Raw genomic sequence first — 19371 nt, forward strand, 5'->3', positions numbered from 1 at the left:
GCATCCTGTTACCGAAGCGTCTTTGCTAACTTATCGAAAACTCAAGGCTGCTGAGGGAAATAAACATGATAAGAAAAAAGGGAGGGGGGGGGGGGGGGTTAGGGCAAGACTAGTAACCACATATCATACAAAATAAAACAATGGCGATCAAAAAAAGAAAGAAAAAAAAAAGTAGAAGAAGAAGAAGAAGAAAGGAGGTATGAAAACGCTGGGGTAGCCTTGTCCGTCCGTCCGTCCGTCCGTCCGACACCCGGAGTCCGTGTCTCTCCATCTCTCCTCTCTTCTGTCCATCCATCCCTCCATCATTATGAGATCACCTCAGTGTGCGACGCGGAGGCCGCCTCCACAGAGTCCAGCATCTCCCCCTCCTCCTCCGTCTTGATAATAATCGCCCCCCCTCCCTCCTGGAGGACCACCATCTCCTCCACCCCGCCGGAAGTCTCTACCATCTGCGCCCCTTCCACCTGCACCTCCACCTGCACCTCCTGCTCTACCTCCTCCTCCACCTCCTCCTGCACCTCCTCCTCCTCGCCCCCCACCACCTCCTCCTCCTCCTGGGCGGCGGCGGTGCCGTTGGTCTGTCCGTGGGCCATGGCCTCCAGGCGGAGGCGGTACTGCTCAGCCTCCTGCTCCTTGTGGTACAGCTGCTGCCGGTACTCCTGGGCCTTCCGGTTCGCCTCCTGGAGCTGCTTCTGGAGCATCTCCTGCAGGGGGGGGGGGGGAGGGAGAGAGGGGGAGAGGGGGAGAGGGGGAGAGGGGGAGGGAGGGGGGGGGAGGGGGGGAGGGATGGGAGGGAGGGAGGGGGAGAGGGAGAGGGAGGGAGGGAGGGGGGGAGGGGGAGGGGGAGGGAGGGTGGAGAGAGGGGGAGGGGGAGAGGGAGGGAGGGAGGGAGGGAAGGAGGCAGGAAGGGAGTGGGGGGTGTAGGGAGGGAGGGATGGAGGGAGGGAAGGAGGCAGGAAGGGAGAGAGAGGGGGGTAGAAAGGAGGAAGGGAGAGAGGGAGGGAGGGAAGGATGGAGCGAGAGAGAGGGGGGTGGATAGGAGGAAGGGAGAGAGGGATGGTGGGAGGGAGAGAGTGAGGGAAAGACAGACAAAAAAGGAGAGAGAGAGAACATTTAGTTATTTTATGTGCTGCCATTCCTCATTCTGCTCCATATATTCCAACGAGCCTGTCCTCCGATTCCTACCTCCCCCAGCCTCCCCTGGTGTTCTACCTCCCCCAGCCTCCCCTGGTGTTCTACCTCCCCCAGCCTCCCCTGGTGTTCTACCTCCCCCAGCCTCCCCTGGTGTTCTACCTCCACCCAGCCTCCCCTGGTGTTCTACCTCCGCCAGCCTCCCCTGGTGTTCTACCTCCCCCAGCCTCCCCTGGTGTTCTACCTCCACCAGCCTCCCCTGGTGTTCTACCTCCACCAGCCTCCCCTGGTGTTCTACCTCCCCCAGCCTCCCCTGGTGTTCTACCTCCCCCAGCCTCCCCTGGTGTTCTACCTCCACTAGCCTCCCCTACAGCCACGTCTAAGAGATAAAACACAGTGTCTGGCCTGTGTCAGAGCAGGTCTCTACTGTGGTCTGAGATGTGGCCCCACTGACCGTGTCTCCTGCGTCCGTGTGATTGGTCGAGGCCTCCAGCTTCCTCTTGCGGGAGGGGGGCGGCTGGGGCTCTTCTTCAACCACCTCTTCTGTCACCTGATTGGCTGGTACCGCCAACACTGCAAACACCAACAACAGCAGCAGGTCAGAACAATGAAGATAACATAAAAAATATGTTAAAAAAAAAGAAATAAACGGATGTCTGTTTCTCGTGGGTGTACGATGTCTGTTTCTTGTGGGTGTACGATGTCTGTTTCTCGTGGGTGTACGATGTCTGTTTCTCGTGGGTGTACGATGTTCACGTGGAAGTACGATGCTTCACGTGGAAGTACGATGTTTCACGTGGAAGTACGATGTCTGTTTGTCGTGGGTGTACGACGTCTGTTTCTCGTGTGTGTACGACGTCTGTTTCTCGTGGGTGTACGACGTCTGTTTGTCGTGGGTGTACGATGTCTGTTTGTCGTGGGTGTACGATGTTCTTACTCTGCTGGCCGTGCTGCATGGTGACGAAGAACGGCTGTCCCAGGCCGCCCGTCTGCAGGTTGCCGTGCTGGTCGGTTACTATGGTGATGACCCTCTGACCCTGCTCGTTCACCACCTGCTGGATGCTGTTGGGGTCCAGAGCGTTGGCAGCGATGTTCTCCTCTGTGTCATCTGGGGAGGGAGGGAGAGGGGGGGGGGGAGAGAGGGAGGGAGAGAGAGAGGGAGAGAGAGAGAGAGAGAGAGAGAGAGAGAGAGAGAGAGAGGGGGAGGGAGAGAGAGAGAGAGAGAGCGAGAGGGGGAGAGGGAGGGGGAGAGGGAGGGAGAGAGGGAGAGGGGGAGGGAGAGAGAGAGAGAGAGAGAGAGAGAGAGAGAGAGAGAGAGAGAAGGAGGTAGAGAGAGGAGAGGTAGAGAGAGGGATGGAGAGAAAGAGGATTAACACCATTGTTGTTCCGTAACACCGGGACAACATGTGTGATGAACCTATCGGTAGCTATCAGTGTCTTCTGTCTGGTTAGAGAGATAGAAGTATGAGGTCTTTACTGTCTGTCTGGTTAGAGAGATAGAAGTATGAGGTCTTTACTGTCTGTCTGGTTAGAGAGATAGAAGTATGAGGTCTTTACTGTCTGTCTGGTTAGAGAGATAGAAGTATAGGGCCTTTACTTGAGTTGGCCTTGTTGGCGCTGTTGATGAGGTCGGCCAGGTTCACCACGCCCCCCTGCAGGCCCGGCAGGCCCTGGATGATGAACTGGGGCTGGCCCTGGACCCCGTCCGCGTTCACGTTCACCTGGTTCTGCATGCCCTCCTGAGAACACACACACACACTGGACGTCAGCAACCTCCACAGCATAGCATGTACAGACACAGTGTAGCATGTACAGACAGATAGTTAGATAGATAGTTAGAAAGAAAGATAGATGGATAGAGAGAGAGAGAGAGAGAGAGAGAGAGAGAGAGAGAGAGAGAAAAAGAGAGAGAGAGAAAGAGAGAGAGATTTGAACTCATGACCTTCTGATCACCAGTCCCAACACACTATCCACTAGGTGGCACCACCACTACTACTAAGACATCCAACCACGCACAAAAACATCAGTATAGATCGAGAGATAGATAGATAGATAGACAGAAAGATAGATAGATAGATAGATAGATAGACAGATAGATAGAGAGATAGAGAGATAGAGAGATAGAGAGATAGATAGATAGGTAGGGATAGAGAGATAGGGAGATAGAGAGAAAAAGTAGTGGCGCCACCACTACTATCTGGCTAAAGAACAGCATATTGTTACAGTTCTTTCTAAAGGAGAAAGAAGAAAAGAAAAGGTTCATCCTGTCCACAGCGCCCCTCACCGATAGCAGGATCATGAGGTCGGCGTTGTGGATGTCGGCTGCGATGTCGAAGGGCGTCTTGTCGAACTTGCTGAGGGAGTGTACGTCGGCACCGTTTAGGACCAGCGTCTCGGCCACGCGGTGGTGGTTGTGCTGCGCCGCCCAGTGCAGCGCCGTCATCTTCAGCATGTCTTTGGCGTTGATGTCCGCCCCGCTCTGTACAGAGGAGGGGGGGGGGGGGGGGGGGGGGGGTGGAGAGGGGGGGGATTGGAGAGGAGAGGGGAGAGGAAGGGAGAGGGATTGGAGAGGAGAGGGGAGAGGAGAGGAGGGGAGGATGGGAGAGGAGAGGGGAGAGGAGGGGATGGGGATGGGAGAGGAGGGGATGGGGATGGGAGAGGAGAGGAGGCGGAAGGGTGGAGAGAGAGGAGGGGAGAGGAGGGGATGGGAGAGGAGAGGAGGCGGAGGGGTGGAGAGGAGAAGGGAGAGGAGGGGATGGGGATGGCAGAGGAGAGGAGGCGGAGGGGAGAGGAGAGGAGGGGGCGATGGGAGAGGAAGGGAGAGGGGGTAGAGAGGAGAGGGGAGGGGAGAAGGACTGAGGGTTAGACACTGCTTTGTCGGTATACCGTTTCCCCCCCCCCCCCCCTCCCCATTGCCTATCTCTCTCTCCCCCCTCACATTTTCTTCCCCTATGTGGAGAATATTGTGTTAATTAGGGATGCACCGAAATGAAAATTCTTGGCCGAGGCCGAAGCCGAATTTAAGGAAACACTTGGCCGAATACCGAATACCGAATACCGAATGTGTATCGGCAGTTTTTAATTTTATCATTGCATAAACTAAATACATTTTGCTTTTTATTCATGCTTCTCAAAGAAAGAAATTGAGATTGAAAAAAAAGAACTTTTATATATAACTTATTATAACTAATTATCGTGGGATTTAATCTCTACTGCTTTCCAGGGTTCAAGTTAATGATATTCATGATTTGTCTCTACATAGGCTTCAGAAAGTATTTAGACCCCTTCACTTTTTTCACATTTTTGAATAGATTTGCCATCAATCCACACACAGTACCCCATAATCTAAGTGAAAACGTTTTTTAATGTTTGCAAATGTATTAAAATGTAAATACATAAATACCTCATGTACATAAGTATTCAGACCCTTTGTCACTCTTAAAATTAGGTCAAAATGCTAAATGTCTTCAACAAGTCATTCAACAAGTTGAATTGAGTCCACCTGAGTGTAAGGATAATAGTTCATGTTATTTCAGAATGAATATATTTTGTTTTTATAGTCTCTGGTTTGCATAGAAACCACCGCATGATACAGCTGCATGTCATAAACTCGTGTAGAACAGCTGGGGAGTCTGAATATGTTTTCAACAAGGCAACAACTCTGCTTCTCACTCCAATTTTAAATTGAGCTACGACTGCTAAGCTAACTAGCTAGATGAGTGTAAGGTTGCGTTCGTAAAGTCGCTCTGAGAGCGCTGGAGCGCACACTGGGCCCGACGTCATAGAGAAACCGAGTCATTTGATTGGACGAGAGGCATTCCACGAGTGCTGATCGGATTTCCTGAGTGAATTTACGAACGCAGCCAGTTTTGAAAGCGCGTCGCCTCGCGCCGCGCGCCTGTTGAGAGTTATATTTAATTGTATTGCATCATCAAAACACGGCCACTATTCGGTGGTAAACATTTGGTGTTTTCACACATTCGGCCGAATACCGAATGTGCTTTATTTTGCGATATTCGGCCGAATACATTCGGTGGCCGAATGTTCGGTGCATCCCTAGTGTTAATGTTTTGGTTTTGAATGCTCTGCTCAGCACTATTTACTGAATCACATTAGGGTCCATTAAAAATCACTAATTGCCATAGATTTCCGGAACATTCCCCACCTAGAGTGCCAAGTGTTTTATGTGGTGTTTTACTTTGATTGGCTACAAAACGAAGCTTCATCATTTATGCATTTCTAGTGGAAAAAAAAGAGACACCCTAGGCACTCTGGAACGTTGCCAATTTGGGGGAGACTTTATTCCCCCTCTCGGCATTGAATGAGTTAAGAAGTGAAACCTTTTTAAAGACGCCACCTTGGGGGGCGCTTGGTGGCGTAACGCACTAAGCGTCGACCATGTAACCACACTTTCCCGGTTCCCGGTTCGATTCCGGTCGCGGACATATCCTGCATGTCTCTCTCACCCATCCTTCCTGTCAATCTCTACTGTCTCTATCCTCCTCTCTCCCTCACCCATCCTTCCTGTCAATCTCTACTGTCTCTATCCTCCTCTCTCTCTCTCTCTCACCCATCCTTCCTGTCAATCTCTACTGTCTCTATCCTCCTCTCTCTCTCTCTCTCTCTCTCTCTCTCACCCATCCTTCCTGTCAATCTCTACTGTCTCTATCCTCCTCTCTCTCACCCATCCTTCCTGTCAATCTCTACTGTCTCTTTCCTCCTCTCTCTCTCACCCATCCTTCCTGTCAATCTCTACTGTCTCTATCCTCCTCTCTCTCTCTCTCACCCATCCTTCCTGTCAATCTCAACTGTCTCTATCCTCCTCTCTCTCTCTTTCACCCATCCTTCCTGTCAATCTCTACTGTCTCTATCCTCCTCTCTCTCTCTCACCCATCCTTCCTGTCAATCTCTACTGTCTCTATCCTCCTCTCTCTCACCCATCCTTCCTGTCAATCTCTACTGTCTCTATCCTCCTCTCTCTCTCTCTCACCCATTATTCTCCTCTCGGCATTGAATGAGTTAAGAAGTGAAACCTTTTTAAAGACGCCACCTTGGGGGGCGCTTGGTGGCGTAACGCACTAAGCGTCGACCATGTAACCACACTTTCCCGGTTCCCGGTTCGATTCCGGTCGCGGACATATCCTGCATGTCTCTCTCACCCATCCTTCCTGTCAATCTCTACTGTCTCTATCCTCCTCTCTCCCTCACCCATCCTTCCTGTCAATCTCTACTGTCTCTATCCTCCTCTCTCTCTCTCTCTCACCCATCCTTCCTGTCAATCTCTACTGTCTCTATCCTCCTCTCTCTCTCTCTCTCTCTCTCTCTCTCTCTCACCCATCCTTCCTGTCAATCTCTACTGTCTCTATCCTCCTCTCTCTCACCCATCCTTCCTGTCAATCTCTACTGTCTCTTTCCTCCTCTCTCTCTCACCCATCCTTCCTGTCAATCTCTACTGTCTCCATCCTTCTCTCTCTCTCACCCATCCTTCCTGTCAATCTCAACTGTCTCTATCCTCCTCTCTCTCTCTTTCACCCATCCTTCCTGTCAATCTCAACTGTCTCTATCCTCCTCTCTCTCTCACCCATCCTTCCTGTCAATCTCTACTGTCTCTATCCTCCTCTCTCTCACCCATCCTTCCTGTCAATCTCTACTGTCTCTATCCTCCTCTCTCTCTCTCTCTCTCACCCATTCTTCTCTCTCTCTAACCCTTCCTTCTCTTTCTCTAACCCATCCTTCCTGTCAAATCTCTACTGTCTCTATCACAATAAAAAGAAAAATATGAGTGGGACTGCCCCACTCAGAAAAAATAAAACAACAACTTTTTTAACAAAAGACACCTTGACCAGCAGCTCCACGATGACGGTGTGCCCCTCAGCGGCGGCCATGTGCAGCGGGGTCCTGTCCACCTTGGTACGGGCGTCCCTGCTGACGCCTGCCCTCAGCAGCACCTCGGCCGTGGAGTAGTGGCCGTGCTGGGCCGCCAGGTGGAGGGGCGAGGTGCCCAGCTACACACACACACACACACACAGAGAGAGACACACACACACACACACACAGACACAGACACAGACACAGACACACAGACATACAGACACACAGACACACAGACACACACAGATTATTATAATAGGCTTATAATTATACATTATTCTTTTAGCATGAATAAATGTGTTTTTGTTTCATCCCAAAACCCGCCATGAGGACCCTGGAGCGGGAACTCCTTTTAAATGGAATCAGTGATGTAGTGGTGATTTAGTGTACTGGTGTTGTACTGGTGGTGTACTGGTGGTGTACTGGTGTTGTACTGGTGGTGTACTGGTGGTGTACTGGTGGTGTACTGGTGGTGTACTGGTGAGCTTTAGAGAGGTCACAGTAAGGTCGTTCCTTACCCAGTCTGTGGTGAAGGGCGCCCCGTTGGCCATGAGCGTCCTGACCTCATCGTCCTGCCCCTTCCTGGCTGCCTCCAGCAGACGCTTCCCCAGGTCCACCAGCGACATCTGACAGAGAACACCAGAAGACCAGGAGACCAGGGTTAAACATCTAACATAGAACTAGAGACTAGACTAGATGATCGTGAGTGAAGATATTATCAAAGCGTACTCGTGTACTCATCGATCACTCGTCGATCACCCGTGCGCTTTGATAAATATCTTCAATCACGATCATCTAGTCTAGTCTCTCGCCTGCGCCGTCTGTTGTTCTTCCTGCACACAGGTAAAAATATCCGGGATCTAGCAGCGTCGTCGTGCTCGCGCAAACAAACCCGGCGAAAGTTTTACTTGCTCCGGACAAGTAAAACGGCGTTAATGTCGAGCCCTGGTTAAACATCTAGAGAAGACCAGGGTTAACTCTTCAAACACAAACGTCGACCTCAGCAGCGCGTGTGCGTGGCGGAACTGCTGCGTCTCTCACTGTTGCGGCTTCCACACTGGCTGCTGCGTCTCTTCTGTGGCTCTAACTGCGGAGCTGCTACTGCCAGCCTGTCTTTATACATTGAGTTTTGCCTGCAACGCTCGCGGCATGCAGGAACATTTTTTACGAGACCTAATCTCTAGATGACATTGCACTGCAAACTGATACTGATATTGTCTGGTTGCTGCGTTGTTGTTAAGGAGATGGATGCCCTGAAGCATTTCATTACATTGTCTCCTGCATATTGTGTAAATGACCACTCGAATTTGATTTGACATCCCAAAAAATTTGCCTCCTTACAAGGCTGTTGTTGTAGCTTAATCTAATTAAAAGCCACCAGTTCCAACTAATTCACTTCCTCCCTCCAATTCCACCCACTAAGGAGGGGGGGGGGGTGGTGAATAATCTGGCAGGTGTGCAGCATGCCTCATCAATATGGACCCGGTATTCTGCAAACTGTTGTATTATCTATAACGTGACAATGTTGTAAATAATGAAGTAAAAATAAATGATAAAAATAATAATATGGACGGGGAAATCGTTGAAATCTGAAGTTAAGCTTCCACAGTGACACCACTAGAAATATCTAATCTTAGCATTGGCCACTTTTGACATTTGCATTTTGTTTTAAACATTTTCATGGGTTTGGGGTGTCATTGTCAACATAGTCAGCAGTCATCGCCATCAATCACTTGCATTATAGTTAAAAGACGAATGTACCCTACTTCCGTACCCCAGTGGAGGGGCGTGTCCACCGTGAAACGTCACTGTGAGGCTCTGTGGTTAAACTATACATTGTTATGGCGCTTTTCAATTATCGGCCCGGCTCGCTTCGGGTCGGCACGCTTCCGCACGCTTTTGAACAGTTCTGGTTTTCCACTATACACAACAGACCAGGAACGAGTAGGAGGAGTAGGCGATAGTAGGCGGAGTTACGCGTCATAACAGCGCGCCATGGTGGTGACGTATATTTTCACGAGACACAACACAGCCACAACAACAGCGACATGGAGGAACTTGAAGCTATCGTATGCCTTTCCCTCGGCATGTGGTATATTATTAACCGTGGTTTTTTGGAGAGAGAGAAAGAGAGAGAGGAAGCTATGTACACATAATAAAGTCATGTTTTTTGAACCCTTAAAACCACTGCCTTCACTTGTCTGCTTTATGAACTGTAGTATCATTGTGTGCCATGTTATTCACGGGCAAACACGGTGCCCTTTGCGGGTTAATAACTTCGGTTTACCGTGGGTTAGGATAACAATTCAAACGTGTCCGGATAGGGGAGAGGACAGGGAATCCAAAACCATTTGAATGGTGTCGATACGACACTGCTATCACGATCGACACAGCGCGGAGCGAATTCCCTGGTAAAACGTTTCTCTCCCCCCGCGGGAGTTTCAACCAGCAGGCGCGGTGCTGCAGGCAGCAGCGGGTGAACTCCCGGTTCATTGAGTTTACGGTTAAAAGCATAACTTCTCGGGGTGTCAGTGCGGTGGTTAAGGGCTCAAAATGACCGTATACCGATGGTGAAGTTAGCAAAGGAGTATTGTGTTTGTACCACCTCCATAGCCGGTGTTATTCACGGGCAAAGACGGTGCATAATAGCGATTTTTGTGTTATGCTTGTTGTAAATAAAAGTTCTATGATGCATTGAAATGACATTAAACTAAAATAATACGATGGTCAGCATAATTTTTCGAATCTTTATTAATAAGCTATTACAGAAACTGTAGTGACATTTTCCAAGAGCGAATGTGGTATTTAAAGATGGCGGTTAGCGAAGAAATCTATGAACATGGGATGACGATTTCCATTGACCAATCAACGGTGTGCAGCGTCACACGTCACACGCAGCCTGGCAAAAAGGTTCCGGGTCTCAAAAAAGGTTCCTGGGCACGATGGGTAGCTAAAGAAGCGACCCGACCCGACCCGACCCAGGCCGACAAATGGAAAAGCGCCAAAGAAGCAGGCCAGCCCGGGCTGACCCGGGTCAGAACCGTAGTGGAAAAGCCCCATTATACAGTCGTGAGGTCCGCTCTATCGGCCTATGAGGAGCACAAGTTAACTCAACATAGTAAAATAATATTTCACCTAAACATGACAATATACTGAAGCCAGACAATAATAATACATTAAAAATAAATAAATAAAGACAGCCGTCACTTCTTGAGCATAGGGTTTCTTTTCTTTCATCTCTACATAAAAGTTATATCTATAAGTCACATAGTAAACGTTAGTTATGTAACACTAGCAATTGCATGTTGTCACTTGGGCATAACAGCTTTATATATATATATATATATATATATATATATATATATATATATATATGTGTGTGTGTGGTGGCCTGGGAAAACCCTTCACATGGTGGCATTTTGACATTTTCATTTTTTTATATTTCCATAAATTAGAAGTTCTCAGCTATTCATAACTGGTTGAATGACCGAGATAGCCCTTTATTTTAAAAAGTTATGAGCATTTTAATGTATCATGTCAAAAAAAGTGAAAGGTGATTTCTCCCCCTTTCTCCTCTGGGTCGGGGGAGGAGCCTATGCAGGCTGGTCTCGTTTGTCTGCTTGTGATGCGGTGTTAGTCTGCTCGCCTCGTCGGTATGCGAGGGACAGATCCAATTTTGTGTGTCTTCTAGTTAAGATGTTATTACTTTATGCTTGTATTGTGAGCATCAGTAAACTGGCAATAACACAGGTGGAAGTATCGTCTCTCCTTTCGCTCATGTGTGCGTGCGTTGCTTAACTGAGAATGAGGAAATGAGGAAATGAGGAAATGAGAATGACCTTGTTTCTCGAGCAAACTACCCACCAAAAAAACATAAAAATAAGTACTTTCTCTTTTGTTTTCTTAAAATGTTTATTCACCATAATGTAGTATGGAGTTCAAAGTACTAGAATACCACATAATATAAAAATCGCCAAAATCGCGATTTCCATCTATTTTTGCTCTTTGCCACGAACGAACGCCAGCGACATCCGACGGGTTTTCCCAGGCCACCACACATATATATCAGTGGAGGCTCCTCCATAGAGGTGGAGGAGGCCTGGCCTCCCCAATAATTTGAGAGAAGAGAGAGAGATTTAAAAAAGCAATAATTATATTTTTTAGCAGACACACAACATACAATTCAGAACAATACTTCATCCATTTCTTATATTTATCCTGCAGAACAGCACTCATACACGCGTGTGGCGGAAAAGGGTACTACACGGAGGCCAGGCCTCCTGTCGGAAAGTGGTTTCTCATAGAAGTCAATGTAATGCAATTTTTTTCATGGCAATATGTGATTGGCCAAATCACTGAAAATGGGTGGGCACAGGAGGCCTGGCCTCCGTGTAGTACCTTTTTCCGCCACACGCGTATGAGTGCTGTTCTGCAGGATAAATATTAGAAATGGATGAAGTATTGTTCTGAATTGTATGTTGTGTGTCTGATTGACATAGTGTTTGAGTGCTTTTGACATGTCATTGATTGTATGTAGTATGTTGTGGTGAATGTTGTGAGCCTGAGCAGAAGGGACAATAGCTGCTGCAGGCGGACCAGAGATTCATGCCAATTGTTTTGTTTATTTGATGACCCATTGTGCAGGCAATAAAAGCTGCTTCATCCACCATCCTGAGAGTGTCCCAATCCCTTCAGTACCGCCAAACACAAATGAATAATTTTTAACAAAGACAGATAAGAAGAACAGGGAACATTCCATCGCGAGTGAAGCGAGCAAGCGGGAAAAAATTTGGCCTCCTCAATTCTGGAAGTCACCAGCCTCCACTGATATATATATACATACACATTTATGTATATTCTACGGCCATCGTGGACTGGCTGAATGCCCCCAGATCCTATTGATCGGATTCGGGGGGAGGTGGTGGTCCCTTATAACAATGACGCAGTGTGTGTGTGTGTGTGTGTGTGTGTGTGTGTGTGTGTGTGTGTGTGTGTGTGTGTGTGTGTCTGTCTGTGAGCAACTAGTGCACCCAAAACCCACCACACACACACACCGACACATGAGGCTGAGAGTCACGGTGTGTGTGTGTGTGTGTGTGTGTGTGTGTGTGTGTGTGTGTGTGTCTGTGTCTGTGTGTGCGTGTGTGTCTGTCTGTCTGTCTGTGAGCAACTAGTGCACCCAAAACCCCACCACACACACACACACCGACACATGAGGCTCAGAGTCACAGTGTGTGTCTGAGTGAGGAGCCATCAGCCATCTTATCTAAGAGCCTTGTTACAGAACAAGAGGCGGCCATGTGGCACCGTGTAACCCGCTCAACACAACCAACACACCAAACACCCCATCACAAACCCCCGTCGGGGACATTTAATATTATACATAAGGGAACAGGAAACTGTTTGATATTAAGTTGTCGGTTTTCCGGAGGAAGTCAGCGAGATACAAATTCCTATTTCTTAAAAACTACTTCCACATCCGGGTAACAACAGCGTTATCTTTTGTCACCAGCCTCATCGACGCTTCGCGCAAAATAAGTCATTTTAAAGTCCTGTTTTTAGAGTCTGTTAACTTCTTAAAGTTTGTTTAACAGTGCTTAGTGATGCATAGCGACCCAACCTACAATAGTAAGTACTTACCATGTCCCGCTGCGAGCGTAAAGACCCCCGGGTTTGTGATCTATAGCGGGGTTAGCTTTGTAGCTTGAAATGCTAACGCGTTAGCTAAAGTTAACGCGCGTCAACTGAAACCGTCTTACGAGTTGATGGCGATGGATTCTCTCTCGCGCACAAACGCGACGCGTCTGATTCTAGAACCAGAACGTTCAGAACGTTGCTAAGGAACGCTCCTTAGTTACTAACTTACAACTTTAATAACAGCTACCCGGTTTGGCTGCTAGCTTTAATTAGCATGTGTCAGTTCACGCGAGACTGCTTTTCGTGACGTGTTTTCTTACCTCGAGAAGGCGTCGAATGAAGGTTCCTCCCTGGGGACTGTGAACATAAGTCTCTCAGGTCTCCGTTAACCCAAATAACGTGTTCCCTTCCCCCCGTTATCCCTAAGTTAATGAAAAGAAATATTATTTTTTGAGTATTTGAACGGATAAGAAAGATGGCGGCCACTTACGACACCGGAGGTGGAAACCAACAAGCCTGTTTAACCTCCCGTTAGGGGCGGGCTATCACTGAGGAGAAGAAGGGTGGGTCTGATCTGATCTGAGATCAGTCTTTAAGCCTGTTTAACCTCCCGTTAGGGGCGGGCTATCACTGAGGGAGAAGCGTGGCTCTGGTCTGATCTGAGATCAGCCCTGGTTATAACCCCCCCGTTAAGGGGCGGGTTATCACTGAGGAGAAGGGTCGGGTCCGATCTGAGATCAGTCTTTAAGCCCCGTATGGGCGGGTGGGTAACTGAGGAAAAGTAGTCGGGCCGATCTGAGGTCAGCCCTTAACCCCCGTATGGGCGGGTTATCACTGAGGGAGAAGTGTGGGTCTGATCTGATCTGAGATCAGTCTTTAACCCCCCGCACGGGCGGGTTATAACTTAGGAAAAGTGGTCGGGCCGATCTGAGATCAGTCTTTAAGTTTAACCGAGTTATAACTGAGGAGAAGTGGTCGGGCCGACCTGAGATCAGCCAGATGCGCCCCCGTGTCCCCCTCGACCCACAGGCTGCTGTAACAAACACTGACCCCAGGTCGGTGGATAGGGGGTTCTCCACCTCTCACCGTGCGTCTGTTTTTAATCTGTGTTGTGTTAAGAAAGACACCACTTCAAAGTCTCTCTGCTTCAAACTATTATAGCCTACCTTATTTAATTCATTCCCTAGAACGGCTGTAGCCTATATTTAACTCTCGATTTCTACAAACAAAGATATATGAATATGAATAATGTTGTATCTCTAAATAAAAACAATATGGGGCAATATTATTATATTAGTTATAGTTATCAGGGGCTTTCTTCAAAAAAACTCATCAGGACTTTCCCTGCTGGACCATTGGTAATACATAAGACTGAGACAATAACGATTGATTAGGTTTCATGTGTCAAGCAAGGCCCATATATACACCACTGTACTGGACCTACCTTTTACCTCTAAATCACACCTTCATAACCTTTATGTGCTCCAACAGAAATACCGTTATGATCAGTGAATACAACTAGGCCTACATCCTTACTACGCCAGTAAGGAAACTTCCAGATTTGTGTGTTTCAGAACTGAATCTGATGCCTTGTTCCGTTCAAGACACCTTCTCATCCCCTAATTTCTGTCTGCCCCTTGTTTCCTGACTGTTATAGTCAGATGAATCCACCACAGTGTGTTGTATTGGTGGCCTGCTTGATACCAATAATAAACATGACTAAACGTGATTCCCGTCTCTCTGTAAAGAAACCCACATGAAACAATGACTGGCTTCAATATCGTTAGCATTGCGGAACACAGGAGCACTATTCGTAATGGGGACGAGAAAAGTCCAGTAGCGGTACACTTTAAACAGGAAAAGCACAATGTCTCATCTTTAAGATATGTAGGAATTGAAAAAGTGCATTACCCCAGACGGGGAGGTGACATAGATAATCTTCTCCTAAAAAGAGAAGTGTGGTGGATTGACTACTTGAAAACAATGGCACCTGTAGGCTTAAATTAAGACTTTGATATCAGGCCCTTTTTGTAAAACAGAGGGTCTATGAGTATAGCCTGTCTATGAAAATGTGAGTATAGCCTGTCTATGAAAATTTGTTTGTGTTTTTGGCGATGTAGTCAACATGAAGTTTGAAATCAAATTTGAATATAGCCTGTCTTTGAAAATGTGTTTGTGTTTTTGGTGATATAGTCAACATGAAGGTCGAAATCAAGTTAGGATCTGATTTCCTTGGAGAAGTGTATTTTCTAAATTTTGCATGTTTATAGAAAAAAGAAAAAAACAATACTATGTAATCATGTAACTTTGTGTCAATCATATCTACACTGACACGTGCTCCAACACACCAGGTGGGGCTAATGATTGTCAATGTCACATTTGTATAAAAAAGACATTGTTTTCTGTTTCCTGTTATACTGAAGAAGACCTCACGGTCGAAACGTCTTTTTGACTTGTTGCTTGATAAATAAAATATTGGAGCAACGAAAAAGTGAGTGCGGGCTACCTTATTTTGTATTAATATTACTGCACTGTCAGTTTTAGCCCAGCACCGAAGACAGGAGGATGTGCGTTATTTTTTCTTTCAATATCGTTAGCCTCATAGCATAATTGCCATAAGTCATATTTTGGCCAAATTTAGATATCTGCCTTATTCTACTCTCCTAACACTGCTGATTCACTGTGCATTATTGCCTATGATGCCATCAGCCTATCAGAATGATTGTTACCTTCCAAAACCACTATCTGCCCAAGTCATCTCTTTGACATAGGCATGTTTGACACTACATACAAAGATGGCTCGGCTGACCACAAGTGAAGCATGACTTAGGCAATTATGCTACGAGGCTAATGATATGTTTTTATGACTCACTAAAGTAATGGTGTTACTGGAGTGCTGGACAAACTCCTCCACCTGTGCCAGGGGTCTTATTTCTCCAAATTACCAAATAAAAGGCGATCTGAGCACTTTGGTTTACCGCTAGTAAACCAGTTGTTTTGGGTTGGGAGGAGGGAACCCCTGTGGTCAGTGGAAGTCAGTCCAGTACACTGACCACCTGACTCCTGTTCTAAACTCATATGTGATACCGCTAAAAGTGCCCAGATGGTATTTCTGAGAAATGAGCCCCCCCCCCCAGGAATACACCCCAGGCCCCTTCTCTCTCTCCGCCACCACCCCCCAACTACACCCTCTCCGCCCCCACCCCCCAACTACACCCTCTCCGCCCCCCAACTACACCCTCTCCGCCCCCACCCCCCAACTACACCCTCTCCGCACCCCAATCTCCTTTCCTTGTTACATTCTGTTGTTGATGATTGATGTTGTAATGTAGAGCTTCTCTACCTCAGGCATTTAGTTGGTTAGAGTAGACACAGACAGACAGGTAGGCAGACAGACACATGCACAGACAGACAGACACACACACACACAGACAGACACAGACAGAGAGACACCCAGACAGACAGGTAGACAGACAGAGACACACACACACAGAGAGACAGACAGACAGACCAGAAAGGCCACATAGTTTAGTATTGTATGGCATGGAACAGGGCGGTAGTAGGACACCCTGTACCAAAGCTAAGCTGTCACACAGTATCCTGCTATAGCTTAACGATAACATGTGTTAACACAAAAACACGGTTTTGAAGGTTTTATTTATATTTATTTATTTATTTCAAAAACTTACAGTCAAGACATCGAGTCTCATTCGGAGGTTTACTGTTCAGTGCTCACAATCTCACAAAGAGTAGTAGGACACCCCGGGGGATGAACTCTACGCTCAGGACCACGTGCCACGTCACACACAGCTTGAACAATTCAAAACATTAATTTCCTTTCCTTTCTCATAAACATTTCCTTTTTCCATTCTTTCCTCGACATTCAAACATAAACTTTAAACTTTGAACTATCCAGGAAATGAAAAGACAAAAGGTGGACCAGCTCTGCTTTCGGAAGAAAAAAACAATTGGCAACTCGTGAAATTTCAAACAAAAACATTTTAGCCTCAGCCATTGCAGTCAGTTGAGGCCTGCTCACCGCAGGCTGAAAGCAGCATAAATAACAACACGTTTCCTCAGGTGAGTTTGAGACATTTGGCAGCGTCTCGAAACAAACCAAAAAGGCAACTTAAAAGAAAAGAGCGAGAGACAGTCATGTTTGTCAGTTTGTGACTCCTTAGGGCCTAAGAGGCTTGTTGTACAAAAACCGGTTCTATAGTTACTTATAGCTTTACTAAGCTCACTGCTCATGAACAAACTGTCTCCATTCATGAACGATCTCTCCAACGATCTGTTTAGGTTAAAAACCAGTTTCAAGGGCTTTCGCCCGCACAGGGTTTCAGGACTTTATAGCTTCAAGGGGCTGAAACAGTCAGTATGCTCTTAACTCTCAGAATGAAACATCGGAGAGATTCGTCAGTTATAGGACAATTTATGTGGCAAACCGTATCTCACAAGCTATGACTAGACAAGGCTAGTCTCGCGTGTATGGAGGACTAGGGGGTCTCACATCAAGTGTGCCCTGACCTTGTATGATACATATTTAAATAGTGTTGGCTGTTTTACTGCCATTATCAATGCTAGTGTCCCCGTTAAAGATAGCCCGGACACACAGTCGTCAACATAGTGTAGATTCAAACTTTAACAGAACTGGCCTGCTCTCATTCATAGCATCCAATCACCTTGCTTTGTCGACATCATTCACTCCGTCATGGTCTCAGTGTTATTCTGAGGGTTTGGAACGAAAAAACAGCAACATTACAGACTAAATACAGACTCTTAGTAGTTACTTCTCTTGCGCTGACCATAAACTTGACAGAAGGCATGGTTCATCTAGACCTGGAGGGTCTGTCTGAGGAGAGGGATGGAGGGATGGATGGATGGAGGGAGGGAGGGAGGGATGGAGGGAGGCCCTCACAGGAGCAGGTTGAGGTCGAGGGCGCTGACGCTGACGATGGGGTCCCGCCAGTAGTTGAAGGAGTTGTACTCTGACAGCGCCGCCTCCTCCACTTCCTGCTGCTGCTGCTGCTTCCTGGTCTTGGCTAGCTTGGCGGCGTTCTTCTTCTTCTTCTGGGCGGACATGTTGCTCTTGGTCTGCTTGGCGCCAGGCAGGCCAGACCCGGGCAGGCCCAGGTCCTCCAGCTCTGACAGCTCCAGGGCCGGGATTGGCTGCCTCCAGAACAGGAAGGAGTCGTACTCGCTGCCTGACTTCTTCATGTTTTATTTGATTTGATCTGAAGACAGAAAAAGAGAGGAATGAGGAGAAACCGTGAATTAAAAAATGTGGTTAAAGATCTTCATTTTTTTTTTCTTGTCGACACCCAATATTCCACCTATCACAATTCCATTTAGTGACGACAATTTAGTCACAAACATTTCTCCTTCTTCCCAAGAGCCAGTAAAATGCAAAGGGTACAATTACATTGTTGGAATCGCTGACTCCATCGGGGTGATCAGAGTCAGGCTGGGGGGGGGATGTTAAATCATACTGGACTGTTGTTACTGTATATAATATTTCAGAAGTCTATTTTATTCTATTTCTATTTTGGGGCGGCTGTGGCGCAGGAGGTAGAGGTTGGCAAATTGGCGGTTCGAGCCCCGGCTGGCCACATGTCGAAGTGTCCTTGGGCAAGACACTGAACCCCAAATTGCTCCCAGTGAGCGGGCCGGCGCCTTGCATGATAGCTTGCCGCCATTGGTGTGTGAATGTGTGTGTGAATGGGTGAATGGATAAAGGCGATATATAAGTGCAGTCCATGTGTATGATGACATTTCCCCCCAGGGATCAATAAAGTATCTATCTATCGGAGTTTCCACCATGTTGCTTTCAACGCTATCTGTTCATATATAGGCTATGGGGGCCATGAAGGGGGGCAGGAGAACATGGAGTAGCACAGAACCAGGTCAGGGTCTGACCTCTGACCTCTCAGCAGTACCCTTGACTGCTCAGAGTTCAGGTCCAGATCAGGAAGAAAGGCTTTCTGCAAACTGTACAAGAATAAATAGAGCAACAGAGCGATAAGTAGCTTTTTCTTGTGGGGACGAAACTAGGTCAGTGCTTTAGGCCCGATTCTGAAGATAACTGGAACTATAGTAGTTCATTATGTTCCCACCACACTGACATATATATCTGCAGGGGGGTCACTCAGGGTCACTCAAGTCAACAGGGCCATACAGGGTAACTGCCCAGGCTATTTTAAACTTGTTTTCATCTAATTATTTTTAGTTCCACAGTGCCTAGAATGCATCCCATTCTATTTTCAGTAAGAGTAAAAGGGTTGCACAAGGTTGTAAGCCAACATCAACAAAAACGATTTTAAAGGGAATAGGGAAGGTGTGTTTATTAATAATGATAAAATTGTGTACATATATATATCTATATGACATGAAGAAAACGGCAAATAATAAAGTTTGGGGAGAAATCTACATACCGGTAACCTTAATAATTGACATGTAGTGAATTGTCTCCACGTGAAAACAGGCTCACAGGAACACGTCCGTTCCTGCCGCTGTGTAACATGCAGCATGAGGACGCCCCACATTTAGGATCCCAATGGAGTCAGTAGATCAATAGGCAAAATAATTGATTGATTGATTTGATCGATTTAGGCCGATAGCGCTTCTAAATAGGCTGTCTTGACATCCTCCTTTTATGTCTCAAACTCAAAACACTGTACCCCCACTACAGCATGTCAAAGACTACACCCCTCTCTTCCACCTCTCTCTACATGT

General features: G+C 47.2%; 2 protein-coding genes across 2 annotated transcripts; both read right to left on the reverse strand.

Moving 5' to 3' along the window:
* Positions 1-305: 305 nt before the first annotated feature.
* On the reverse strand, positions 306-13039 carry gabpb2a (GA binding protein transcription factor subunit beta 2a; the record flags this gene model as incomplete). The annotated part of the gene is made up of 8 exons (XM_080531936.1): positions 12960-13039; positions 7521-7628; positions 6969-7136; positions 3416-3610; positions 2729-2870; positions 2069-2239; positions 1586-1704; positions 306-704 (listed from the first exon to the last, which is right to left on the reverse strand). The coding sequence occupies exons 2-8, from the start codon at positions 7626-7628 to the stop codon at positions 306-308; spliced, it is 1302 nt and encodes a 433-aa protein (XP_080388062.1). The 5' UTR covers positions 12960-13039.
* Positions 13040-17553: 4514 nt separating this feature from the next.
* On the reverse strand, positions 17554-17856 carry mllt11 (MLLT11 transcription factor 7 cofactor; the record flags this gene model as incomplete). Its single annotated transcript, XM_080532591.1, has 1 exon — positions 17554-17856. The coding sequence occupies one exon, from the start codon at positions 17854-17856 to the stop codon at positions 17554-17556; it is 303 nt and encodes a 100-aa protein (XP_080388717.1).
* Positions 17857-19371: the final 1515 nt, after the last annotated feature.

This window comes from Nansenia antarctica (assembly GCF_963989245.1).
Source record: "Nansenia antarctica genome assembly, chromosome: 5".
Classification (NCBI taxonomy): Eukaryota; Metazoa; Chordata; class Actinopteri; order Argentiniformes; family Microstomatidae; genus Nansenia; species Nansenia antarctica.